Source organism: Cinclus cinclus, chromosome 11 (assembly GCF_963662255.1).
Source record: "Cinclus cinclus chromosome 11, bCinCin1.1, whole genome shotgun sequence".
NCBI classification, from domain to species: Eukaryota; Metazoa; Chordata; class Aves; order Passeriformes; family Cinclidae; genus Cinclus; species Cinclus cinclus.
In genome coordinates, this window is record NC_085056.1 from 8,950,707 (window position 1) to 8,975,763 (window position 25,057).

The 25,057-nt window shown below is 42.0% G+C and overlaps 1 protein-coding gene across 1 annotated transcript in view; it reads right to left on the minus strand.

Moving 5' to 3' along the window:
• Window positions 1-5,334: 5,334 nt before the first annotated feature.
• Window positions 5,335-25,057, minus strand: part of SMPD3 (sphingomyelin phosphodiesterase 3) — a 30,277-nt gene continuing 10,554 nt past the window's right edge. The window contains exons 2-7 of the mRNA XM_062500211.1: window positions 22,238-22,313; window positions 15,626-15,781; window positions 11,552-11,641; window positions 10,569-10,632; window positions 6,272-6,434; window positions 5,335-5,436 (exon numbers count right to left, since the gene is read on the minus strand). Of these exons, the coding sequence (XP_062356195.1) occupies window positions 5,335-5,436; window positions 6,272-6,434; window positions 10,569-10,632; window positions 11,552-11,641; window positions 15,626-15,781; window positions 22,238-22,313 (651 nt within the window). The remainder of the gene's footprint in view (window positions 5,437-6,271; window positions 6,435-10,568; window positions 10,633-11,551; window positions 11,642-15,625; window positions 15,782-22,237; window positions 22,314-25,057) is intronic.

A 25,057-nucleotide genomic window follows, 5' to 3' on the forward strand; every position in this document is an offset into this window, starting at 1 on the left:
CATAATAACCAACTGTAGCATTGGGAAAATAGGTCAGGAATTGCAAGAGAGGCAGTCTAGGAACCTACCACTAGAAAATCAAGCCTGTCAAAGTATAATGCAGTGGTAGCATCAGAATGCAGAGAAAAGTCACCTTTGCAGCAATGGAGAAAGCTGCAGAAATCCATCTCTAATGTCCTGTCTCACAGGATGGGGTGCCTTCCTGAGGCTATGACAAGAAACTTGTGCACTGTCCTTTTTCTTACTCAATTGCATTCCACTGATTTCATCCTTTGTGCTTGTGGAAGAAATAAATTCTTCAAGGAGAATTTAAAAGCCCTACTGGCTTTTATAGGACTGTTCAGGAAGACTAAACCAGTTAAATGGATTATTTTCTCTTGACATTGTTCTGTTAAATCAACAGTTGTAAACAGGGTGTGATGTGTGTTTTTTGTCTTTGCCTGGGCAGCACAGAGATAAAAAGCTGCTCTCCCTAAGCTCAGGGGCCAGATCAATGTTGTGGTGTCCAGCTGTGCTCCTGCCTTGCTCTGCAGTCTGGGGCCAGGCTCCAGGGCAGAGCCTTGTCCTTAAAGGAGGGACTTGGTGTGAGATGCAGGGGGAATGCTCTGCAGGGAGGCTGCACACCTGGACAGCTGCTCAGGGTGTCTGTGCAGGGGCTGTTTGGCCACTGGAGGGAGGGGGAATTAGAAGGACTCATTTCTTTCATCCTGTATTTCCTGCAAGTTCACTAGAACAGGTATAGCACAGTGAGCTGGACTTGACCCACCCACCGGGCTGTGATTTGGAGTCAGATCTCTGTTGGTGACATCAAACTCCACATCACAAAACCCAAGAAAGCGACTGCACAGAATCATTTGAGCCTTGAAATTTTATTATCTTGTTTGCATCAACCAGTTATTCCTTTCAGCACCAATAAAAGACAAAAACCCCTCCATATTGTTTAAAATACCTTGTTTTTATCAGGTCTGTGATTGTGGTTTTCTTGCAGGTAAACAAACCAATGAAAATATTTAAATTTTTCCTTTTTTTTTAAATACATTTATAACAAAATGTCAGAAGGTGTGTGCTTACCATATAAAAACATTAGGTTTCAGAAGGATACAATACCGAAAAATCATTGAAATAAAAAAGGTTATTCTTATTACAGGACTTCTAAACCTCAGCAATAATACAAGTCTTTAAAAGCATCAATATTTTATTTAAAACAAAATGGCATGGAAAAGTGAGACCTTCAGTAACAATTTGACCCTCATAATGGATAAAACTGGGAGGTTTTCAAAGTGCTTGTATTGTATTTCTGTCCTCATCCTGTAGTGCCAGGAGGAGGCAAAACTGCTTTATTTCTGAGCTGCTGATATGTGCTGACACTGCTGTGCTGCTGTGTGTGTGACCCAGGGCAGCTCACACACCAAACTGGGGACAGTCAGATTAGCTTCATCTGGACCACCAAACAAAGGCCATTAAAAAAAAAAAAAATCCTTATTGGAATTGTGTGTTCCTTAAATCCTACAGTCTTTCCCAACAAGTAGGCCTGTGGGTCTAGCCAGACTAAGTGTGTTTCTGGGATAAAACTTAGTCCTGGTTCTGGCCCAAGGCAGGTGAACTCCTGCAGCCAGCAGGACACACCTTCTCCTGGAGCCAGCCTCTGGCAGTTTCTCTTTGGGTGCTTCAGGCAGCTTCTTCCAAGTGTCCAGGCTGGCATGGAATAAAACTGGGCACCACTGGAATGAGTGAAATGCCTTTTCCCCAGCATGAGGCTGGGTGTTCCCTCCCTGGGCTCAGTGACTCCATCTTTAGGGTGTGTTTTTGAGGTGATCTAAAGTTAACAATTTTGTCAGGACCTAACACTTTCAAAACTTCTGGAAATGCTTGATTTTCAACTGTCCTCTTTGGGCTTTTGTTCACTTGTTCTAGAACTGTTCTTATAAAATGCAAACTGAACATGAGAAACAGAAGATGTTATCTAGCTTTTACAAAAAAATGACACTTCATCTGCAGTATCCCTGGTGAGGGCAGGTAATAAACCAAGCAGAGTCTTATCACTCATTTGTTGAAGATGCTTGAAATCCCAGTACAAAGTGGGATAAGGATAGAGTAAGCTTAAATTGATTTCTTATAAATACTTAAAATTCTACTTAATATTGGGTCATGCTATCCATAATTAAAGTAGGATTGACATCTGAAAAAGCTTCCAGGGTTTGTTCTCCTGTGTGTGTTCTCTTCACTCCCAGCCCTGCCCACCCCCTCCCTCCACCCCCCCTTTTTTTTAATGCAAATATTTTATTCTATAGTGCCTGCCTAAGGCCTGTGATGATTGATATCGTGCCAGTACAGGCATTGTCTGAGTGGATTCTCTGTGGGGTGTTGGATGGAACTGTGGTGTCTGGAGTGGTGTAGGCAAAACTCATTTTCATCTCGGAGGTCAGTGTCGTGGAAGGTGAAGCCTGTTCATTCCAGCTCACTGCTGCAGACACTCTCTGACCTCTGCAAGCATTGCCAAGGCATCAGAAGGCACAGGATCAATGCAAAAAACCAAGGAGTATCTGTACAGTGGTGCCACAATGCTGAACCTCTCAGCATCACCGCCTTGCAAAGTCACATCCCTAAGACAGTAAATTAGAAGTAACTAATTATACTGGTTAAATGTATGTGCATTGTGTAAGAGAACATTTTACAACTAGCCAGTTCTTGAGCACTGAGGAACTAGGAACATCAAAATCTAAACCAATTTACTTCCAATTTGAAAAAGCATTTCTCAGCATATCTCAAAAAACTGATGAAAGTGGCTGATTTTTCAGTCAGCACAAAGCCACTGAACAATTTTTAAAGTAATTTAGACCATGTTAGTTTTACTGTAAATAATGTAACTTTGTTTGGCAGTAGTTTTACGTTTGTATCCCACACAGTGTCAAATTCAGCTCCTGCAACTGATACTTGGTGAAACTGATATCAAATTGTAATTTACATTGTTAGGAAAACTATTAAAAATACCGTACCTTGTAGTTAGTCTTGCTACTGAGAAATAGCTGCTGGACAGCACACAAATTGCTACTGGTACTGTTTGGGTTTTTTTTTAAAAAAGATTAATAAAATACAAGCAAGGTAGAAAACAGGATTAAAAAGCACTGGTTTGGGTACAAGTTTTTCTGAATTGAGTGGAGCAATAAGAAACCTGAAAAACACATTGCACATATGTGCACCCTCTGTATAAAGACAGACATACAAAGTGGGAAACTGGTGGTGCACTGGGGTACACCAGGGACTAAAGTCTCTGGTTCTGTAAACTTGAATTCCTAATTTTATAAAAAGGGGAGCTGAGTCTGGTTCCATTTTTGAGTCCCCAGGGGTTACACTTCAGACTACCCCACGGTTTGGCACAATACACTTTTAAGAGGCAGTCTCTGCTGAAGGAACCCCAGGACTGGAAAACGAGGCATAAAATGTGTCAAGACCAGGTGCAGAGGGAGAGTGTGAGCAGTGGCCTTGCTGCCCCCTTGGAATTAGCCAATACTGTTAGTCCTGTACTCTCATGACTATTACAAGTTTCACTATTTGCAAAATCAGTTCTAAGTACAAGTTCTGTTGGTTACTGTAGCTAACTAAGCAAGTACCAGAGGCTGTGCAGACTGAGATTTCTAATTTAGATCTATTCTGATTTAGCTCAAGCTGATTCACAGCAGGTGTAAACTAAACCAAAACAAGAGCGTCCTCAGGAGTTTGTGGGCAGCATAACTAAAACAGGTTATTTAATGGAGTACATCTAATATTGGGTTAACTCTTCTTCACACAGGGAATTTGTAATACAAGAGGAAATAACACTAAACTTGAACAGGAGATAGGCAGAAGAAACTAAGTAATGGTTAAAATAGAAGGGGTCTCATTGTTCTCCCAACAACACAAACCCTCTGAAATTAAATTGCTTAAAAATGCCAAGTCTCATTATGGACCTGATTCTCAGGTTTTGGGGTTTTTTTGTTAAGGTTACAGAGGCTGGTGAAGTCAGGTCATGGGGACAAGACAACAGAGGGTAGCCCCACATTTGAAGAGCTTTAGGGGAAAAAAAACTATGAATCTGATGGCAAGACCCCCATTCAAGTCTGTGGGTGCATAAGAAATGGAGAATTGTGTCTCACAGACATCAAAACAGCCTCTGTTCCTGGGAAGCAGTTACCAACGGCCAAGAGTCACAGTTCTGTTCTCTACTCTCCTGCTGGCCACGTTCCACTTCCCCTTTAAGTGATTCCTTTAGAAAATTGTCAGGTTATTCTGCCTTATCAATCATACACTGCTCTACACCTTTTCCCCCCCAAATGTCACTTATGTTTATTTTTACTCTATATCTAGCATGCATTTTACAATTAATTTCCCACTTACCCTTTCTAGCTAAGGCAGAATGTTGGCTCTGGTGTTACCCATGGTACTACAGGAATCTATTCACTCTACTGTAACATACATATCCCATACCATAATTCAGAACTGTCCCACACATGGGAGAGAAAAGACGTTACAGGCAATCTATTTCTTCTTAGGGGAATAAGTTGCATTTAGAAAGCTGAAGGCCTGATTCTGGAGTCATCATTCAGACAAAACAGTTCATAATTTCAGTGGGAACACAGCTGGAATAAGGGTGGGACTGTGTTCTTGAAGTCTCAATTCCAAATCTTTTAATTATCCTTAAATCAGACAGGAAGATACTGGTCTGCAAATTGAAGAGAGCTGTTTGGTTTAAGGTCTACCTGTAGTGACAGAAGGGTTTCCAGTCCCGGGATGCTCTGGCTGGGCCTGGTGTGTGCCCTCCCCTCCCTGCTGCCGTGTCCAGGTTCCTCTGCCCGGCTCCTCTCCGGTGCATGCAGTGCGGGCGCATGCGGCTGCTGCAAGCACGAACTACAACTGTCACAGGCTAAAGAAAGAGAAAAAGCTGCAGCTTCGTAGTTAGACAAAGAAATGATGCAAAAAACCATTGAGCGGCACTAACTCACAGACTAAGTACAAACTAAATTGTGCTATATATTAGTATAAAAACATGTTTTAGTAAGAATGGCACTGGTTCAGAAGGAATTAGGACTTCCATCTTGGTTCCGTTCGGTCCACAGTGAAAGCATTGAAGTACAGCCCTGCCCTGTTGCCTGAGCCACTTGTGACAGTGGCTTTTGGCCACAGCCCCTTCCATTTCTTCCCTTTTTAGATCCACATTGTTGGTACTTTCTGGGAGTAGCCCAGGTCAGGTCTGGTCATCTTTCCTAACATGGCACCAGAATAGTTCGTTCTTATCCTCTGATATTTTTGAAATATCATTCATGTTTCTCTCTTCTAATCTCTCAGAGCTGGTCAGTTTTAAGGATCATCCTCTCCCGTAGACACCACAAGGCGCATTGCTACTGGTAGGTGGTCTGTCAGACCTGCCAGCTGGGTGATAAAGCTGAACTCTTCCACTTCCTGCAGAAGGAGAACAAAAGTAAGGTAAGCAGCTGAAAAATCAGCCTGTCAGTCCACACATCAGAACTCAGGCTCTTTGAACTCCCTTAGTGCATTACAGAGGTGTGGGACCAGCCTGGTTTGGTGGGCTGATGGGGAGCTGCCACTCAGGGCATGGCAGTGTGCTGCAGAGGATGGGGTGAGCCACTGGTGGCACCCACGTGAGCTGGTCTGGATGCAATCTCTTGCACCTTTTCTTTCCATTTGCAGTAACATCTCTGTTGTTCCAGTCAGACTCGCCTGCCCTGCTGCAGTAGGTGATCCATGTGCAGGGTATGGCAAATAGATGTGAAAGAGCTCCTCGTTTTCATCATGGAACTCTGTACAAGGCAAAGTCCTCCACTAGGAAGCAGAGTACACCCTACAAGTTCTCCCTTCTCCCCATGGGTAGCTCATGTCAGCTTCTGTCTACATATTGCAGGTTGTAACTTAGGTAGGTTTATATAGGCATAAAAGGACATCCAGACACTTGAAAAGATTAAAAAATACCCAGACTGCGGGCACAGGAAAAGCATCAGGCAAAACAGTTGGGCAAAAGTTTAAAAGGAGTGAAATCAAGGTTGCTTGGTTGTTTTAGAAGAACAGTACATCTACCAGTGCTGCTCCTGGAATCCTTAAACTCAACTTTGTTATGTAGTAGCTTTACAAACATGGTACCTACATGCAGAAATGGAAAATAGCAAAGCAGCAGATCCTCCCAGGAGTATGGGTGTTAATCCAAGCAGAACAGGCTGCAGTGCCATTCAGAGAAGTGTGCTGTGCAAGTTACAGCCTTTTTGGCCGCTCTGAAACTCACCACTTTCCATTCCAGGTAGAGACCTTCTTCTGTGTAGAGCATATAGTCAATCCTCCTCCCATTTCCTTTCAGTGATGCCTTCCTCCCCTTCTGACTGGAGCTGTGGTTCTTGCTGGTGGGATAGACTAAGTATCCTTTCCTTCCTTCTTCACTTTCCAGCACCCTATTTCATTAAAAAAAACAAACAAAGCAGGTTTTAATGTTTAAATGTTTGCTCATCCTGGCCATTTACGCATTACCCAAGGTTCTCTCCACATCCCTGGCAAAGATAATCCCAGTCCCAAAGGACTTTTTCCAAGGACATCTTTTTCCAAATGTGCTTTCCAGTATGAGGCTGCTCTAACTCATGGCAGGCTTGGTATCACTGGTGCTGTCCTAGAGTTCCCTTGAAGCCAGGAGAACACAGAGAAGGGAACCTGCTATCACTGCTGTAAGGCAGCTCTGTTGATTCCCAACACTGATGGAACTGCAGAGGAGGAAGCTGTTTCCTGGGTTGCTTTAGTACAAACCTGAGCACTTTGATACAAACCTCTCCATTCTGCTCAGACCAACTCCTGAAATTACAACATCCAGCTTTACACACAGGGTATGGGTGAGGGTTGGTTTGCAGGAAAACACATCTGGGCACGTGGTGGGTGGTTTTGAGCAGGTTTCAGCACCAGATTACTGTGTTTTGGACTCCAAGCTCTTCCTTCACTAGAAATGACAGTTTAATTTACTTGATTCCTGTATGTGACACTGCAAACTCCTCCACGTGGAGGAGTTACTCAGCATGTGTGTGAGCACTGCCCCCACCTTGCAAGGAGATTGTCCAGGCCAAGTCCACACACAGAAGCACTCAAAACTGAGAATTGGTTTTCTAGGTACCAATCTTGTGTTCAAGGAAATAAGATGCTGTTCACCTATTAAAATACTTATTTTGGGTGCTTAAACATTACCTGTAGGTTTTAAGCAGAAGTCTGTTAAGGGCCCCAACAACTTGATCTAAATTTGACCTGAGCCCAGCTTGAAATGTGACCTTAGACCAGGTATCCCAAGAGGGACCCTGTCACTCTGTTTTTGCAGTAGTCCTGTGCTGCTCTGCATTGTTTTGCTGTTGTGTTGGATTTTGAAAGAAACTTGTTTTACCCTCCTGTGTTCTATTTTAAAGCTCTGCCAAGGGGAACAGCCCCAGCCATGAGAGCAAAAGCTGGACTGGGACTTGCCCGTGCCAGGGTTTGTGCACGGGGGACATCAGATCCAGTACAGGTGAATGGCACAGCCCACACAGAGAGGGATTGCTCAGGCTGTGGTTTTGCTGTATCTGCTTTAAAACACAAACTTTCAAAACCACCTCCTCAAAAATCTCCTTCCTTTACTCACCTGCCAAAACCCGAGCTCACAGTTCTGTGGTTTCCCCTGTTGATTACACCATTAAAAACATCATCAGCTGGTACAGGAGAAACGCTGAGCCATGGACTTGGGTCCTAGCAGGCACAAAGCCTTTAATTTCACCTTGGAATAAAATACGATATTTTTGACCAGCTGGTTTTTAAGACTTGACTTGGATGGGTTTTATTGGGCTGGGTTCAGGGATCTTCTAAATGCATACATGTGGGAGTACAGAACGGAGAAAAAAAAGGGACAAGCACTCGTGATGTTTTAATGTGTGAGATTCAGATGGCTGCTTTGCCAAATGTTGGTGTTTTGGAAAGACCTGAATGGTGGCAGAGGAGACCCAGCACTGGCTACAGCTGATTAGGTCTCAGCAGTGTTATAATCTCTAAGTTTGGGTCTATTGATGCATTTGAGGTGCACCTTATGTGCTGCAGCAGATAACAATGACAAAACTCTGATCATGTAATCATTTGATCAGAACTTTTCTTAACCCTCCTTTGGACTTAGGGAGGTATTGGAGGTTCTTAGAGCTTATTGTAATCAGTTTATGAAAAAAAATTTTCTTTTATGTGTTACTTTGTTTTAATAATAACTCACATTAAATTAGCTTATTGTCTGCACCCCATTTTGATTCTCCAAAGGGCTCTTGAAAATTATTCACTTCCTTAGATTGTTTTTCTAGGTTCAAGGAAGCAAGTTCTTTGATGGTACTGACCTCTTTCAAAAATTGTATTTATATTTGGCTAGGCTAATTAAGTAACAAAATAGAAGAAACTGCTGATTAGCTCTGCAGCACAACTGCAAAAAAATTCTTATTTGCATTAATTTAAAGAATTTGTTTCAGCTTCAGTTATGCCTTTTAAAAAGTCTGTGGGTGCTAGGTATTCACTTAACCTGCACAAGTGTTCATGGAAGGGAAGTATTAATTTCAAATACATGAGGGGAGCAAATTGTAAATGTGCATGCATGTGCTGCTGCTGAGAAGCTGCAGCTCTGTGCACAGGGGATTGCTGTTTGTCTCTCCAGGAAGCTGACACAAGTACAGGACAGCTGGCTCTGCTGTGCTGCCAGTTAAACACTGACAACTGGAGGGAACATTACTAACAGGACTGAGTTGCACAACTAAACCTCAATTTTCAGAATAACTGTCTTGATTCACAGGATACAAAGAAATGGAGAATAAAACAATTGGAACTTTGTTTTTCCCTGACAGGGTTTCAGTCCCAAATACCCCAGAGCTGGAGTGTGAAAGCCCCATGCCTCTGCTGGGTGGTTGTGGGGTGCTGACCCAGCTCCAGTGAGAGAAGGAGCACCAAGAGCAGTGAATGTAAGGGAGCCATAAAGCAAAACTCCCTCATCCCAAACCTCGAGGGATCACCTCATTCTGGCCAGAAGCATCTGAGCTAAGGAAGACTTTTCTCACTGGTATTGAAGCCTTTAACCCAGAACTGTGTGCCCCTGTCCAGCAGTGGAGACTGGAAAAAATTGCATTTACATTTTTTCTTAGCTGTGCTGGAATGTGTTCTCCTAGGTCTGGGTTCAGACATAAAAATGACCTTATTCCAGTGCTCAACTTAAAGATGAAAATCATCTCTATGAGATGGGATTATTTGTGTGCATTTCTTGAATCCTTTCTGAGCAGAAGCTTGTGTGGCTTCCGGGACTGTGGCAGGGCCCAGGTTGTTACATCTAGCTAATTAATTTTTTGATAATTATAAATGACTTGCTCATTATTTGTACCAAGTCTGTTGTTCTAGTCTTATGTTTTATGTACACTGTGCTTAACAAAAAATAGATAGTTAAGAACAAGTCATTCTGCTGCTTTTATGGCCTATTTATTTTAGTAATGTGAAATACTTAATTATATTTATAAACCAGAGAAGAATGCTTACGAAGAAGTAATTCTCTGGATAGCTGACATTGCCAATTTAAATGTCTGTAATGCTTTATCGAGGTATATTATTGAAAAATTTGAGAATGGATCAGTTCTGGGCAGTACCCTGGTTTGCTGTGTATATGAACAATATTTGTTAGCGAGATAGTGCCCCACAGCCACTGTGCTATTTAACATTTGAATGTCTTTAAAGCCCAGATTCCATTAATTGCTTTAAATTTCCCTGAATTTCTTTGCACATTTCCTGTTTGCCAGTGCTTTGCAGAGACAGCAGGACAGGCTCTCTTGTCCTCTCATGGAAACTGTGGCTCCTCCAGCACACCAGCACCTCCACAGAATGCAGACATGCAGAGCCCTGTCCCCCTGCAGAGCTGAAGAAAGAGCCAGGAGAAATTACAGTTTCATAGAGGGTTATTTCATCAGTGCAAAAGAACTAGAACATATGGCAGAAAACTGAAAGCCACACCTAGCAGGCAAGAAGCCTTATGTACATTCTGTTCCCAGCACTTGGGGCTATTTTCCAGTGGTTACATCCAGATGTGCTGTGCACACCCAGAGGTAGCAGAAGTAGTATTCTTAATTTGTTATTGATTATTTGATGGCTCCCTATTTAATCAGTCATGTATTTGTCAGTGGAACATAATTGCTGAACACAAATAATTGTTCAGCAAATAAAACAATAACCCCAAAGGAATTTTGTGACACATGGTCTGAAAAGACCACGTTAAAACACAGGGTTTGTTTGGGTTTTGTTTCATTTGGTTTTGGTTTGGTTTTCTTAGGGGATGAATGGGTTAGGTTTTGTTTTATTTTTTTTTGACCCTACTCGACTTAGAGAACCAGGCTCTTTTCCTGCCACTTTTATCCTCTTCCCCAAACACCCCTGGGTAAAAATTGGATTATTTGTTTTATTTTAAGTCCATAAAATACCTCTCAGTCTGAACATATGAAATGTTAAACAGCAAGCAATGAACTTGCTTTTTATAGAACTGTCTAAGACATGTGGAAAGGTGAGGAATTGCATACTTCTGTAGGTTATCTGGGGTGCACACTTCTTCATCATACAATCCTTCAGGATCCAACAGGGTACCTGTGAACAGAAAGGGAGATGTGAGTGTCCCAGCATGGCTCCTGGGATGTGCCTCTTGGGAAACTTGCAGAGGCACAGGTGTGTGGGAGAGAGGGGACTGCTCTGAGAGCACAGTGTGTTCACTTCTCTCTCCAGACCTCTCTACTCACACCTTGTAAATGTCTCCACACTTCCACTTTCTCAGCCCCCATGGCTCTAATTTGTTTTTCTCCTACCACAGAATAAAGCCTCATTATTAAAAAGTTCTACTTATCTTTAGTATCTTCACAGTTATTAAAGCTCCTCTGGAGAAAGTATTAATTCCTGTTCTAAAACTTCAACAAGTTCAGCTGAGTCTCACCAGGTATTAATATCTCAGAGTTCCAGGAAATCTTTTGTAATACAAACCTTACAAATTCGTAGAGTTGATTTGCTTTGTTACATGCTCACTGACAGTATTTATTGAGCACCAAATGGAACACTCTGAGCAGAAGCTGCAGGCTTTCACTGCATGCAGAAAGTACAGAAACAATTATTTGGCTACATTACCTTCCAAGTAATCTAGAGGTTATTTTAAAAATAGAATATTGGGGAAGGCATTCAGGTGGCTTGATGCATGACTTGTAGAATGTGAACTGCAGTTCAAGATTTCCCTTTGGTTCTTAACTATCATTCCACGAGATATTGTTAAGGTCTATGAAATTTAGGGTATAGAAATAATACCATATAATAACAATAGCAATAACAATAATAATAATAATAATAATAATAACAATAATAATAATAATATAGTAATAACAATAACAATAATAATAATATATAAATATTTGTCCTCCACCAAACTCTTACTGCTGCTCAGCTGAAGCAGCTGCTGCTTAGAGCTGTCTGTGGGTGACAGACAGGGAGGGGTTCCCACACTGAGAGCTGGAGGAGGTCTTACCGATTGCCCAAGGCTTATCCTCCCCAGGACCTGCTCGACACGGGTCTTTGTAGTGTGTAAACAGAGAATGCTGCTGCTCCAGCTTGTCCTCTGCAGGGAAAGAACAACCCCAAGAAAAGGCACATCAGCTCCTGGTTGTGAACCTCTGCACAGCTGTGAGTTCTGCTGCAGGAGCAACAGCCAGCCCTTGTTTCTCCTCAGTAGAAGATTCCTAAATCCATGGCTTTGGTTTGAGTCACTTCAGCCACCGCTTTACTGTGCAGCAGGATCTTGCTTTGGTCAGAAATTCCAGCAAATGCTTGCTATTAGCAGTGCTTTCCCATGCTTTCTTACCAAGTCTTTTCAATGGAAGGTATTTTTGGTCGTTTTTAGCCCTAAGCTGAAATGAAAGTTTTCAGTGTATCTCCTCCTTCTGTCACTGCCATTGTTTGCTTACACAGTGCTTGAGATAGAACACCCAGAGGAGACTGGGCTGGCTTCCCAATGGCAAAGGAAATGCCTGTTTGTGGGCATATTTACACATCTCAGTAAGTTTGAAGATAAAACCTTATGGTTTCTTTGCTTCAGAAGAATTCACTGACTGAATGTTTTTCCAAGTTATAACAGATAAGAGAAAGGATGGGCAATTGATAATTTGCTTGGGATGTTATCTAGAGCATTAAAGCCATTTGAAACTTAATCCACATGACCTACCAAACTTTAAATTAAATTCTTCCTAGTTGCTACTGTGCTCCTTGCATTGAAAGCATACAGATCAAGCTCCTAGGATCACTTGGTAAGAAATCCCACAAAACTGCACACACCAGCATTTCAGACCCTGATCAAACCAGCAAGTTCCAGTTCTGTATGTGCTGCTTATCAACACAATCACCATAACTGGGAAAAAAATCTGGAACTTGTAAATGCCAACAGCTACAATTCCACTGTTAAATGGCATAGAAACTGCAAACAGCTCCTGAAAACTTCTTCATGGCACTTACACCTTTTACAAGTCTAGAATATTCACCCGAGTTTGGAGCTGCTGCTGCTGTTGTATATTTGTCACTGTCTATGCCAAGATCATGTGTGAAAGTGGGAAACAAAGTCCAAGACAAAACTCTGAACTGTGAGCTGTGTCTCTTAGATGAAGCCCATCTCACACACCGAGGATCACATCAAATCTCCTTGTGTAAAACACTGGTCCTGCTAAGGAAGAAGCTGCTGATCTCTCCACTGAACAAAAAGGTGGAGAGCAGCAGTGCTGTGCTCACAGCTGTTTGCCATTCTGTTACTCAGAGTCTTTAGTACAGCTGACTGACAGTTCATCTGTCTCATTATCTCTTTCCAGCTAGCTCTCAGAACTGCAAGGAGATTGAAAAACTAATTTTTTAGGGAGTCCTGGAGTTGGGGCAGGTGATTGGAGGACTGATCCTCCCTAAGTTCTGCCATGTGGACAACACAGTGAATTGCTCTGTCTGAGCAGCCAATTGGTTTGTTTAATGTTTATGGAAAAGCAGAAGATTAAATCATTGCCATTTTTCTTGTCTCCAGATTTTCCCTTGTTGTATCATATGTCTACAGCATCTCCCTCAAACCCAAGACAGATTAAAGAAATATTAATTTACAGCTGTGGGGCTGACCAGGACAAGTCACAGCGGATGACACAAAACTTTGCCCATCTGATTGGAAAGCTTTTTTACTTATGCTAAAAGGTTTAAAAATGTACTAGACTTTCACACATGTCAGTCCAAAGCAACATGACAGTAATTTTCTTTCAACATTCCCACTAAGTGTAAATTCCCTGTATGAATGTTGCCATAAAACTGGAGGGGAAAACTGAGTTACAGAAAATTTGTCATAAGCATAAAGTCACTCACGGACCTAAAGATCTTTGAAAACTGTACTGTCAATATAACTAAGAATAGAAGCTTGGCATTCACTGAAACATTAATTAGCTGTTGTATCAGCCTGTGGAGTGGGAAAGGATACAGAAAAATCACAAAGAGAATTACAGGAAGCTGATTATTGCTTTAAAAAAACTTAAGATACTCCATTAACCTATAACGCTAACAAATGTCCCTTAAACAATGAGTAATGTAAAAAGTGAAGAGAGAACTTTAAAACATTGCATTAATCTTGTTTAGTACATAAGGAAAGCAAGCAATCCGAAAATAAAAAATAAATAGCCAGCTTAATTCCAGTTTCCAGGCTGGGTGCATTTTAAAGGGGAGGGTGATGTAAATAAGTGGCAGAGATAGCAAAGATAAAATTATTTTTTTTAATCCATTTTTTCAATCCTCTTTAGCAGTAGTTGCAATGCTTACAACTATTATTTGCAAAAGCAAATTGCTATTTTTGCTTTTTCATTAAAAAGACAGCTCAGAATTGCATTAATTATGCTCTGTGCTTCTTGTGCAAGGTAGAGTGCCAGCATTTCTCAGGTGGAGAGTCCTGACCATATGTTCTGCCTCACAGCTTCACTCCCATCTCCCTCTGCTCACTCCCCATTTGTGAGCTGACTGGGCACTCTCCCATTTAGTTTGCAGCAGCTTGTGTATTTCCTTGGTGGACACCTTTGCCTCCAGGCCACTCCATCCAGCCAACAATCCTGCAAGTGAAATGGTCAAATCACAGCAGATTTGTGTGTTTGTGTCCTCCCTTGCCCAGCACTGCTGCAGCATCCTTGGCCTGTGTGGCAGCTTGGGCAGCTGAGGAGCTCTTATTGACCATTTCCTCCCCGTATTCTCTCAAAAAATCCCTACCACTGCTGCATTATTCTTCACCCTAAGATGCCTTTGTCTGACTACAGCATTCTGTAGCCGTTGCCACTTGCTGCTCCCTTCCACCAGTGGGAGCACCAGCCAGCACCCGGAGCACTCGGAGTTTACTTTGGAGCCTGAGTTGTGATGGATTTACTCTTTGTACATGAGTTAGAAACGAGTGAGAGAAACTCTGGGGTTTGGGCTGGTGGCCTTTCCCACCAAACTTTGCTAAAATCCTCCATTCCAATGTCTGATACAAGTAATGAGGTTAGAGATAATGGTTTGGGGGATAATGGTTTGGGGTTTTTTAGATCAGACAATACTTTTGTTAAAGTTGCTTCTGGTACAGTTGTTGCTCTCTCAGTTACCTGAGACTTCTTATAAAGGCTACAGAATCCACTGGGTGCTGTTGCCAAATTCACCTGTTCATCCACAAACCCTGATCTGAATTGCTGAATCCCACTTTGGATGCTGCAGCCTGAGCCCCCCTGGGCACTGTCCCTGGGATGAGCCCCCTCCCTGTACTGCCCCGTGCTCTCTGTGTGGCAGCATTTCAGCTGTGGCCCCTCAGCCCCAGCCACTGATCCATGTGTCCAGCAGGGAGCTCTGCTGGCTGCCTGAGCTGGACGGAGCAGGCAGGCACAGAGGACACACAGACACAACGCTCTGCACTGCACATTGGCAATTTACACAAAGTAATATTCATGTTGGAAAAAAGCTTCCATCTCTGTGAACTCACCACCCATTAATTATGGTTTTGTGGAGTTCTTTTTATAGTACCCTCAGCATCCAATTAAAAGAAAAAAAAAACAAATTTCTTAAAATAAAAAAAACCCAAAGTACATAGAAACAGTTGATTTTTTCCAGGAATGTTGAATGCTCTCTACAGCATTAGTCTCTTATGCCTGTATGTATGTATTACCAAATTATTTTTAACTGCATGAATTTACTACTTTTTCTCCACAAAAATCCCATATATGTCTCTCATCAGTAACTAAAACTGTTGGACACTAAATGTCTACCTAATTCAAGTAAAGCTAAACCACTGGATCTGTCCTCATTATTGCTACCACAAGTCACAAATTATTGCTCTTTTGCCTTAAAACTCTTCATGCTTAATAATTCCACAGAGCTCATGGGATGAGCCAAGGGGAGTAGCTCACACTCAAAGCTCATACCTATTTTAGAAGTGTCTGCAGCAATTAAGTGTTTTCCCAGCAAAATACAGTCATAATTTAGTATATAGTCATACACTGCTATAACCCACAGGGATCAGGAACATTCCTTCCTTTTCAGGACTGGTAGACACCAAGAAATGCAAACCTTGTCTTACCAGAGGAGCAGTTATCAAAGTTGAGATCTCCACAGAGTACATCAAAAGCCACCAGCTCCTCTGGATTGGCTGTACTGGAGGAGGAGGTAGATTTTCTGAATTCAGACAGCCAATCTTGAAGCATATCCAGTTGCTCACATCGAACAGTAGTGTCTCCTGCAGCAAACAAACAACCCAAAAAAGGAGAAAGACCTCCTGTTAGAAGGTTACTCAGCCGTGCATGAGTTGCTGAGCTATTGGCAGACATCCTGAGAAAAAGGCTGCAAGGTAAGAAATGGTGTGTCCAGAAGGGAACTCCTAGTGCTGAGCCTGTCAGGAACTCCATTAGGAACCACACTTTTGGATGGTTTTAAGTATCTCCTTCTGGAGCCAGGCATGTCTGAAGAAATGAGAAGACAAGTTCCCTGCAGAAACCACCCAAACCAATGATACTTCTTGTCACAGGAGAAACTGATGCAGTACATTTGTAATCAGGAATTCAGATATAAATTCCTACTTCAGATAAAGCTAGACGTTATGTTCTGGGGTAAACCACTTGGTCTTGCTTTGCTTTCTGATTTTTGTAAAGGAAAAAATTAGCTTTCAGGTGTAATTGTAAACATACATGAAGGGTACATTCAGCTTACTTATACTGTAGTAGTCCATCTGAAGGGTTCTATTTATGGTCAAGAGGAGAATGCCTAAACTGGAAGTATTTTTTCATAATTTTAAAGGTACATGTTAGAAACAGGTTTAGGTAGGCAGCAATTCAGAAATAAAGAACTGGGTTCCTTTCACCAGTTGTGGGAGTTACACCAGGATGTGCCCTGTTCTACATGGAAGGGCTGAGATTGATTGGCTGCCACATGGATCCATCTGACACACAAAACAACTCTTTAATTACAGCAACTAACCACACTTAACTTCGAGCACATTAGATGACACGAAGTCTAATAAAAAATGATTAATGTGTCTCTCTTACAATGATTACAGCAAATCATCATGATGTGGACAAAGGAGCAGAAGGATACGTTCCAGAAACAATTCTTTACCATATTACCTTTCCTTCTGTTTTGGTTTCATTATCCCTAGAGTTAAAAGCTACAGTTTTGCTTGTTTCAGACTTTTAAAGATACATGAAGTCAGAACAACATTACTTTTCTTCAAAATAAAAGATTTCTTTTCAAATGCCACAATCAAAAGGAAAAGCAGCAAGCCCAAAATTACTTAGTCTGAGTAGAATTTTACTTTGACATGATTTACTACTTTGTAAAAACTGTTATGTATGTCCAGAGCTTCTTTCAGAGGCCACTGCGGAGATGGTGAATATTTAAGTCTGCACCCTCACAGCTTATTAATCACTCATCTCAACTGCAGCTGTCACCAGGACTCTTTAGAGACTCTTAAAAAGTGAGCTCTGCAGCATTAGCACTGTCACTGCATTAGCACACACAGGCTCCAGCCATTAGGGCTTCACATTCCCACCACTCTTACCCTATGAAGGGTTGGAATTTCAGCATCATCTCGGGACAGGAGTGAGCAGGAAGGTGTTAAAGCAACAGTAAAATACAAACAGAATCAGAAATGTTCAACCAAGGATTATTTGGTTCAATGATAAATATTTCAAAGAAATACTGAAAAGACCATGACTAGGGAAAGAGAGTTTTAAGTAGGCTCTGGCATTGACTCATCTCTTCAGGCTGGTAATTCCAACAGCAAAAAATCTGATATTTTTCTTCTGTTTGTGTAACTCCCAACAAGCCTTTACCAGCCAGGCTGTAATATAAAAGCAGATATGTTTCCCAGATCTATTCCCTAACCTACAGTTTGTAGTTACTTGTACCTCAGGTTCCCATTGTACCCTACTCACACAGCTTGACACTCTTGGGAAAGCCCCTGCTATGACAGCACAAGAAAGCCCCACAGTGAAGATGGAGCTAAACAAAAGCACAGGAAATAGGTCACATGGAATAAATAGAGCCTGGAGCAGGTGACACTCACTACAAAAGGTGTGCGTGACTAACAGATCCATCCTGCTTAGCTAAAGATAGGGGAGAAATCACAGATTCATGGAATGTATGAGCCTGTGAAAGGCACCTCTACAGATCATCCAGTCCCAGCCAGGGATCACCTACAGCAGGTTGTTCAGGACCATGTCCAGCCAGGTTTTGAAAATTTCTATAGTTGGAGACTCCATAACCTCTGCGTAGCCTGCTCTGTTGCTTCATCATCCTTGCAATAAAAACCATTTTCCTGTGTTTAAATGGCATTTCAGTTTGTGCCCAGTGCCTCTTGTCCCACCAACTGCACCTCAGTGAGGAGAGGCTGCCTCCACGTTCCTTGCACCCTCCCATCAGGTATTTACACTTGGACAAGAGCTTTCTCTTCCTGAAGCTGTCCCAGCTTCCTCATTCCTGGTGAAACTCATTCAAACTCATGGACTGTTCTCTTTTTGCAGAATCTGAATCTTCCTCTCCTGTCTCCTGTTCTTAGGCTCTAGTTTTTCTAACCTGCCATTGTTTCCTCATAAGATAACTTTTAAGCATGGTGCTTGTTGACAAGAATGCAGTAAAATCCCACTCCCCACAAAGTCCCAATTACATAAATTGCTTCATTTTCTATGATGTGCTTTTGCATTCCTGAATGGCCGAGGATTTTTTACTCATTTTCAGTGAATTATACATCTGGCACAGCTTCACCAAATGAGAAAAAAAAATAACAGGGCTGTCACCACATGGGCATAAAACTCAGGCAGCAACCTGTCCCAGATCAGTGTGAAAAATACAGCAAACCCACTTAACTGAAACACAAAAATGTAAAGTTCTCCAACAGAAAAATCTTGAGAAAAACAAGAGACACAAAGGCAAAATGAAGTGTCTGTTAAGATGCATTGTTGCCACTAGAAAAGCATTAACTGCATAGCGACATACATCTCTCTCTGGGGATGCTGAGCCTTTGTAACAGCCCTGTGCAGCTTTTAATCTTAGGGTTTGACAGGTGAACAGTAACCTTGGAACTCTGGGAACGTGACTTTCATCTGTCTTTAGCTAAGTGTGGGCTTGTGGCAGCCCAGCATCCCTGACTATCCCCACTAGAGGTCATAGAAGTAATTGCTCTTCGGGGCACTACGGGGAGCGGGGACATAAAGTCAGCGACATTTCCAGGACACAAGATGGGATCTCTCTAATGAATCCCTCTAATGAGTGACTTGAATGTAAATTGTTTTCTGAAATTAGTATCATCCAGCTCACTGTAGCTTTCAGCAGGTACTGCGTGTATCCACATGCAAAAGTTACTGCTCAGACCCAAGTCTCAGCAGCTCCCAATGATCAGTAACTTTGGAGATGAAGATAAGTGAGCTCATTAGACACCCAAGTAGAAGAGAAGCCAATATTGCATCAGCACATCAGGGGAACAGACAGTTCAGTAAATATTAACAGGAAAGAACTAGGTAGTAACTCCCAACAAAGATTCAACTTCTTAAACATTCAGATGGAATCAGTGATCTGACTGCCACCAGGGATTAGCCAAAGAATACAGATTTGTGCTAATTGCTCTGCACTCTTTTCTTCAGTAACTGGCCTGGAAAAATGCACATAATTGTGTCACAGCGGGTTCCTGCAGCCAGCATTTCTGAATTCTCTGAAAGCTCCTTTCAGCTTCAAATCTTGCAGAAGGATGAAAGGGGTGATATGGGAAACTTCAGCCAGCATAAATAAATACTTCTTCACCTTTGTTCATTGTAGAATAATCATACTTACCCTTTCCATCCACTTTGAAAGCACTTGTGTGAAACCCTGTCTTCAGTTAGAACTCGGGCAAGTATTATACACTGACTGTTCTATCCTGTTCTGAAAGACATTGGAAGGAGCACCATGGTTGTAGGACAAAGCAGATACAGGCCTAGTCACAAGAAATTAAAAGATCTAGTGGAGGCAGTAGAGTGTGGGATATATTGGCAAGAAGCTTGCAACTGGGGAAGAAGAGCAAAAAAAAACCTTGCAAAGTGTAGGATGTAAAGCCTAATCACAAGGAAAAAATTGGTTCCAAGTCACCAACCAAAGGCTTCAGTTCAGCTGTGAGACTGGGTGTGTCACACCTGACTGTGTGCAGACCCCTGCACTTCTAACACCACCCAGGGTAGACTGAGGAAATAAAATAAACCAAAGTAAGAACGAACCACCTAAATACCCAAAGGAACAAAGTCCCCTTTTATTCTGCTGGGTTCCTTTTCAGCTAGGTCAGGTCCCCAGCCAAGTACAGCAGAGCCTACACCAGCTGGGGTAGCACAGCAGAGAGGAGGGGGAAGGACAGGATGCCCTGCTGCAGACACACAGGCTCTGCTGCTACAGGAACATCTGTGGAATCACTGCCTCAGGATGCTCAGCACTGGAGCTACGCCTGACTGCACCACCACAATTTCAAGCACTCCGAGATCTTTCTCAGTGCTGAGCTCTGCTTCAGCTCTGTGTAGGATTGGGGTTAGAGAAGTGTGGGCTCCCAGCAGCTGGGCTGCCAATGGCTGCATCCACACTGAATGCAGAACAGGGATGTGAACAGGCTGAGATAGATCCAGCAGGCTACATCACTTGAATGGGGCTGGAGTAGCTTGGGGCTTGCGGTGTACTGATGGCTTGGTGGGGTGTCTGAGAGCCATGACTCAACGGGACTTGGGATGTGGGTGGATTCAAGGCAGCAAAACCTGTCCAGAACATTAATCACTGACTAATCAACGGACATGAAAGAACCATGTAAAATTAACAGCCCCATGGAAAATAATTACATCAAATCTCATTAAAAGATCCCTTCAATTTGTCCTTGAAATGCAACTATTTCCACAGTGGAAATAAAGAGCTTCTTCATAGCAGCAACCAGTACCAGGCAGAGACCTGAGAGGAAAAGCTACATCTAATTCTAAAATTTCTTGAAGAAGTTGAGGGTCAGGTCTGAACAAATAGCAATTGCTCAGAACAGAGTTGAGCCAGCACAGACCTTGATAAAAGCATTAGTAGCAGGTCCCTGATCAAAAGGAGTTGGATCATTTCACTTTATACTTATGTAAGTATCAGAACTGTCAGGTGTGAGTTTATGTATCCTAGAAGAGAAACCAGGTTACACTCAGCCAGGTGTGACAAGATGATTTAAATGGCTGACCTTTTAAAGACTGCTTGTTTTTATAGATACACATCTTTACATTGTTAAACTGGGTTTTTGGATAATTTGTTTAACACATGAATGTTATGAATCAAATGATGCAAATCAGAAAGCGCAGCTCAGCCAAACTTGCTAACTTTAGTTTTCCATTTTGTTACATAAACAGATATGATGTATCTAGGGACAGACTCTTAAATCATTGCCTACTCTGAATGTAGTTTGAACCAGATAAGCCAAAAAATATGAAGTGGGAAAATAAAAGGTTGTGGTTTGCCCTTGAACAAACTTTAAGCTGACTTTGACAATAGAACATTACTTCCCCTTTCTTCTTCCCTCCCGTCTTCCTCTTTAATATTCTAGGGATTTCACAATGTGGTTATTAAGGACTAGCTGAGAATACATGACTAGGTAGTAAGAAGGAACAGGACTGAAAACTAGGAACAAAACCCAAAAAGCTAAACTAAACTGGAACAGCAATAAATCTCAGCAATCTCACAGTACATTACCATAAGTCAAAAATAGAAAAGCAGAGAAGGAAGGAAGCAGAAACTTTTGCATTGTTAAAAAGTAGCTGAAAAATTCATTAATCTTCTTTAGAGTGTCTCTAATGGACTTGAGGGCTGGCAGCTTTGCTCCCAGGTCCGTGTGTGGCTGGGGCAGGGTGGAGCAGCAGAACAGCACCACACGCTCAGCACACAGGCTCACAGCTCCACCATCCACCTGCAGCCCTGGCCTGCCTTGGTCCCAGCACATGGGCTGGCAGCAGCCAGTCTGGCAGGGCTGTCCTGCTTCCAGCAGCCAGGAGCACGAGAATCACAGTCACATTAAATAAATGAGGGATATCCAACCCAATGCTGATCATACTCAAAGTATAGGTTTGTAGATTTGCTTTCCTAACTATACCTACTCTAAGTACAGAACTGCTTTTAAACATAAGGACAAGAGAATTTTCCAGTGAGTATATTAACTTGCTAGTCAATTAATGAAATAATATAATAATATAATAATATAATGTAACATAATGAAATAACATAATGAAATAACATAATGAAATTTGCAGGTCAAAAGCTAGAGAATTTTGGATTTTCCCACCAGAAATCAGCAGCTAGAATTACTGTCCCAGCATGTAACTTCTGATTATCCCTCAGTTATGTACAAAGAAATTTTTGCTTATATGCTGATACTCACAGTATGGGTTGTTAAATGCTGTTGAGTAACAGTGATAGCAATGTATTTCTAAAATACCAGTATTTGGTTAAGAGGGAGCAAAGAGAAGTTCCCAAGAGACAGTTTTTGTGTGTGCCCTATAATAATTACTCTGAGACTGAAGATGTGAAGGGTTGGGGATACTCATGTACCCTTTGCAGCACACGCTGCACTTGTCTGTCAGAAACACAGAATTTTTTGTTCTTGTGCACAAAAATAGCACCACAGGCCTGGAAATAGTGACAAATTAAGGTATGAATTGTAGGACAGTACCTGCAATAGCTTGCAAGTGAGTGCAGGAAATGTATCCCACAATTCTTTGGTCCTGAGGTGTACTTCCCACTTGCACCTGGAAGGGAAGAAATAAAAAGGTGATTAATGGAAGAGCTCATACAACTCTACTTCCAAGCCTGTCTGTGCAGCCTTTTTTACCATTTTTTCCAGCCAACTCCATTTTGAAAGTAGAAAAAGCTACCGGAGAGACACACTGAAGCTTACTGGTCTTACTGGGGCTTGTGGCCAGCACACCAACCCTTTGCACATTACCATATTCAGTGCTTTGATTTTGATCTGCAACATGTAAAAAAAAGTTACTTTCTCCTGTTCTTCACAGCCAAGCTGGTTCCCTGTCCCAGCTCTCATTCCTACATACAATTCAGGCCCACCACTCATGTGCCTTATAAACCAGTATTACCAGCAGCCTAATTCTTGCTACCTGTGCACAACTAGAATACAAAAGGAAAAAAATGCCAAGGGCGTCTAGGGAAAAGGATGGAATATGAAATAAATATTGAATTTGATCATGTTTTCTCCATTCCAAAGTAAGTTTTGGATTTTGATGGGTTTCTTACATTCTTCTGCAAAGATGTTGGGGGCCTTGGTGTGCCTTAGCAGTGCTTGTATCCTTCAGCCCACAGCAGCATCCCCATGCCTGTCAAGCAGACAAAAAACACTGCGTGGAATCCTGTTCTTACACAGAGAAGAGGAAGAGCTTCCAGGGAAGCTGGAATGTAATGTAATTCCTCATCTATATCTTAAGCTACAATCCTTTAAAAATGTACTTGCAGGTACACACAAGCCATTTAAAATCAAGTTCTAGTTTAGGTTTTCAACTCTATTGAGAATTTTGGCAGTTGAGGACTTAGCTGCAAATCAAAATTCCCAATGATAAGTAGATAAGTTTTGGCTTGTAGCAAGAAACTAGTTTGAGTGTATGGTTTTCTTGTTGGCAGTTTATGTGGCAACACTGCATGAATTACAGAAAATGCCCACAAAGGAAAGCTGCACCCAGGGCTCAGAAAACACTACCACAGATGACTCTACTTCACAAGGCTAGGCTCAAATTTTATCTGACACCTCTAAAGAGCAAGTAGAGCTCCATTTCATATGGACACAATTTTGTCAGCTTGGTTGCTCTTCTTGTTTTTCAGCTATTCAAGAACCATCTGATTCATTTTCTAACTGAAAAGACAGCTTTGCAGTAAGTGAATTTGGAAGTCATTTGTACTTAACAATGCCTTGTTAACTTTGAGGGTTTGTGCCAGCCAGGGGAGTAGGTAATAAACAACTGGCATTATTCTGTCCTCAGTCTGTTCAGTCCTTTTTTTTAGACAGTTTTACAAATGGATATTGATGGTGTTCTTATTGCTGTTCCCATTCAGCTAACCTGCTTCAGGGAGGCAGAGGGAGACAAGGCAAACACAGGCAATCACTGGTGCATCCACCCTTGCAGGAGATTCTCCTGAACTCACAAGACTGCAGCAGTCTCAGAGGATGGGCAGCTCTGCTGGGTGGCTGTCAGGGACTGCTGCAGGAGCTGCCCTGCACAGACCTCTCCCTCCTCCCCAGGCTGCCTGAACCTCTCAGTGGCACTGCTGAATCACAAGGAGCAGCTCTTTTATGCAACACATGCCATTCCAGTATAAAAGTGGAAAACAATTTATTTCCTCTACTGTCTAGGGCAGGCATGTGAGTGAACTATATTTTCCAAACCCAGTAATTCAAAATCAGTAATTCAACTCAGTAATTCAAATTTTCTTCAATGGCATGAAAAAAAAACCCCTAAATTATAAAAAAGTCTCTACTTGTTTGCAAATGTGCAGTGCTTCCTGCTGCAGAGGGCAGGTGTGGATGTCACATACCTTTTCAACATCATCCACCATAACCTCTCTGGAAGGAAAATATTGCACATAAAGTGCTCTGCCTTACAGCAGGAATGTGCTCCTTATAATCCCCTTATTGTGTAATCATTCCAGTGTTTCTATTCAAAAAGCTTAAAAGATTTAAGTGTAAAGGCTGAACATCCAAACATAAAATACAGCCCAATTGAGAAAAAGAGTCAGCTCAAACTGGCTTTAGAATTTCCTGTGCAACCTTAATGGAATGCCTGACAAAGCCTTGTACTCCTCAACCAGCTAGAGCATAGGATCATAGTAATTTCCATTAATCACAAATAAATGTGTATTGTTCAGTGTGCCTGTGTGCACAGATCTGTGCTGAAATGGACTTGGGATCTTTTGCTCTCAAAGAATTGTAAGAAATGGCCCAGGATGAAGCCTGGCTGTGCTGAATGGAGGGGGCTGAGCACAGCAGATACCCACAGGGATGATGTCCCAGGGCTCTGCTGGAACACACAGTCCCACGGGGAAAGAAGAGGGGCTTTCATAAACACTCTGCTAACTAAAAAAACTAAAGCTCAAAAGCAAGAACTGAAGACATCAACATAATTAGAATTTCCTTGGGAAGTGCCAGCATGGAAGTGCATCCAAAGCAGCTCATCTCCCAGATTTCACATTTCCTACAGCTTTTTTGACTTTTAGGGGTTTGTAGTTTCTTTAGAGAGGCAGTACTGATGGCAACCACGAAGCTGAGTATATTTGGTATATAAACATAATGGAGGCAAATATTTGTGACAACTACTGGGAGAGTAAATAAGCACCTTTGCATGCTCCTAGTCAGTTCCCAGTTACAGCAGGGGCACTACTGTATTAAATACAATCTAAAGTAAAAGAGTAAGAAAAATCTGTTTATTCAGTCTAATTTGGTATTTCACAGATGGAAAAGGACTGTGGGCTGTGCAGACAGGAAACCTAC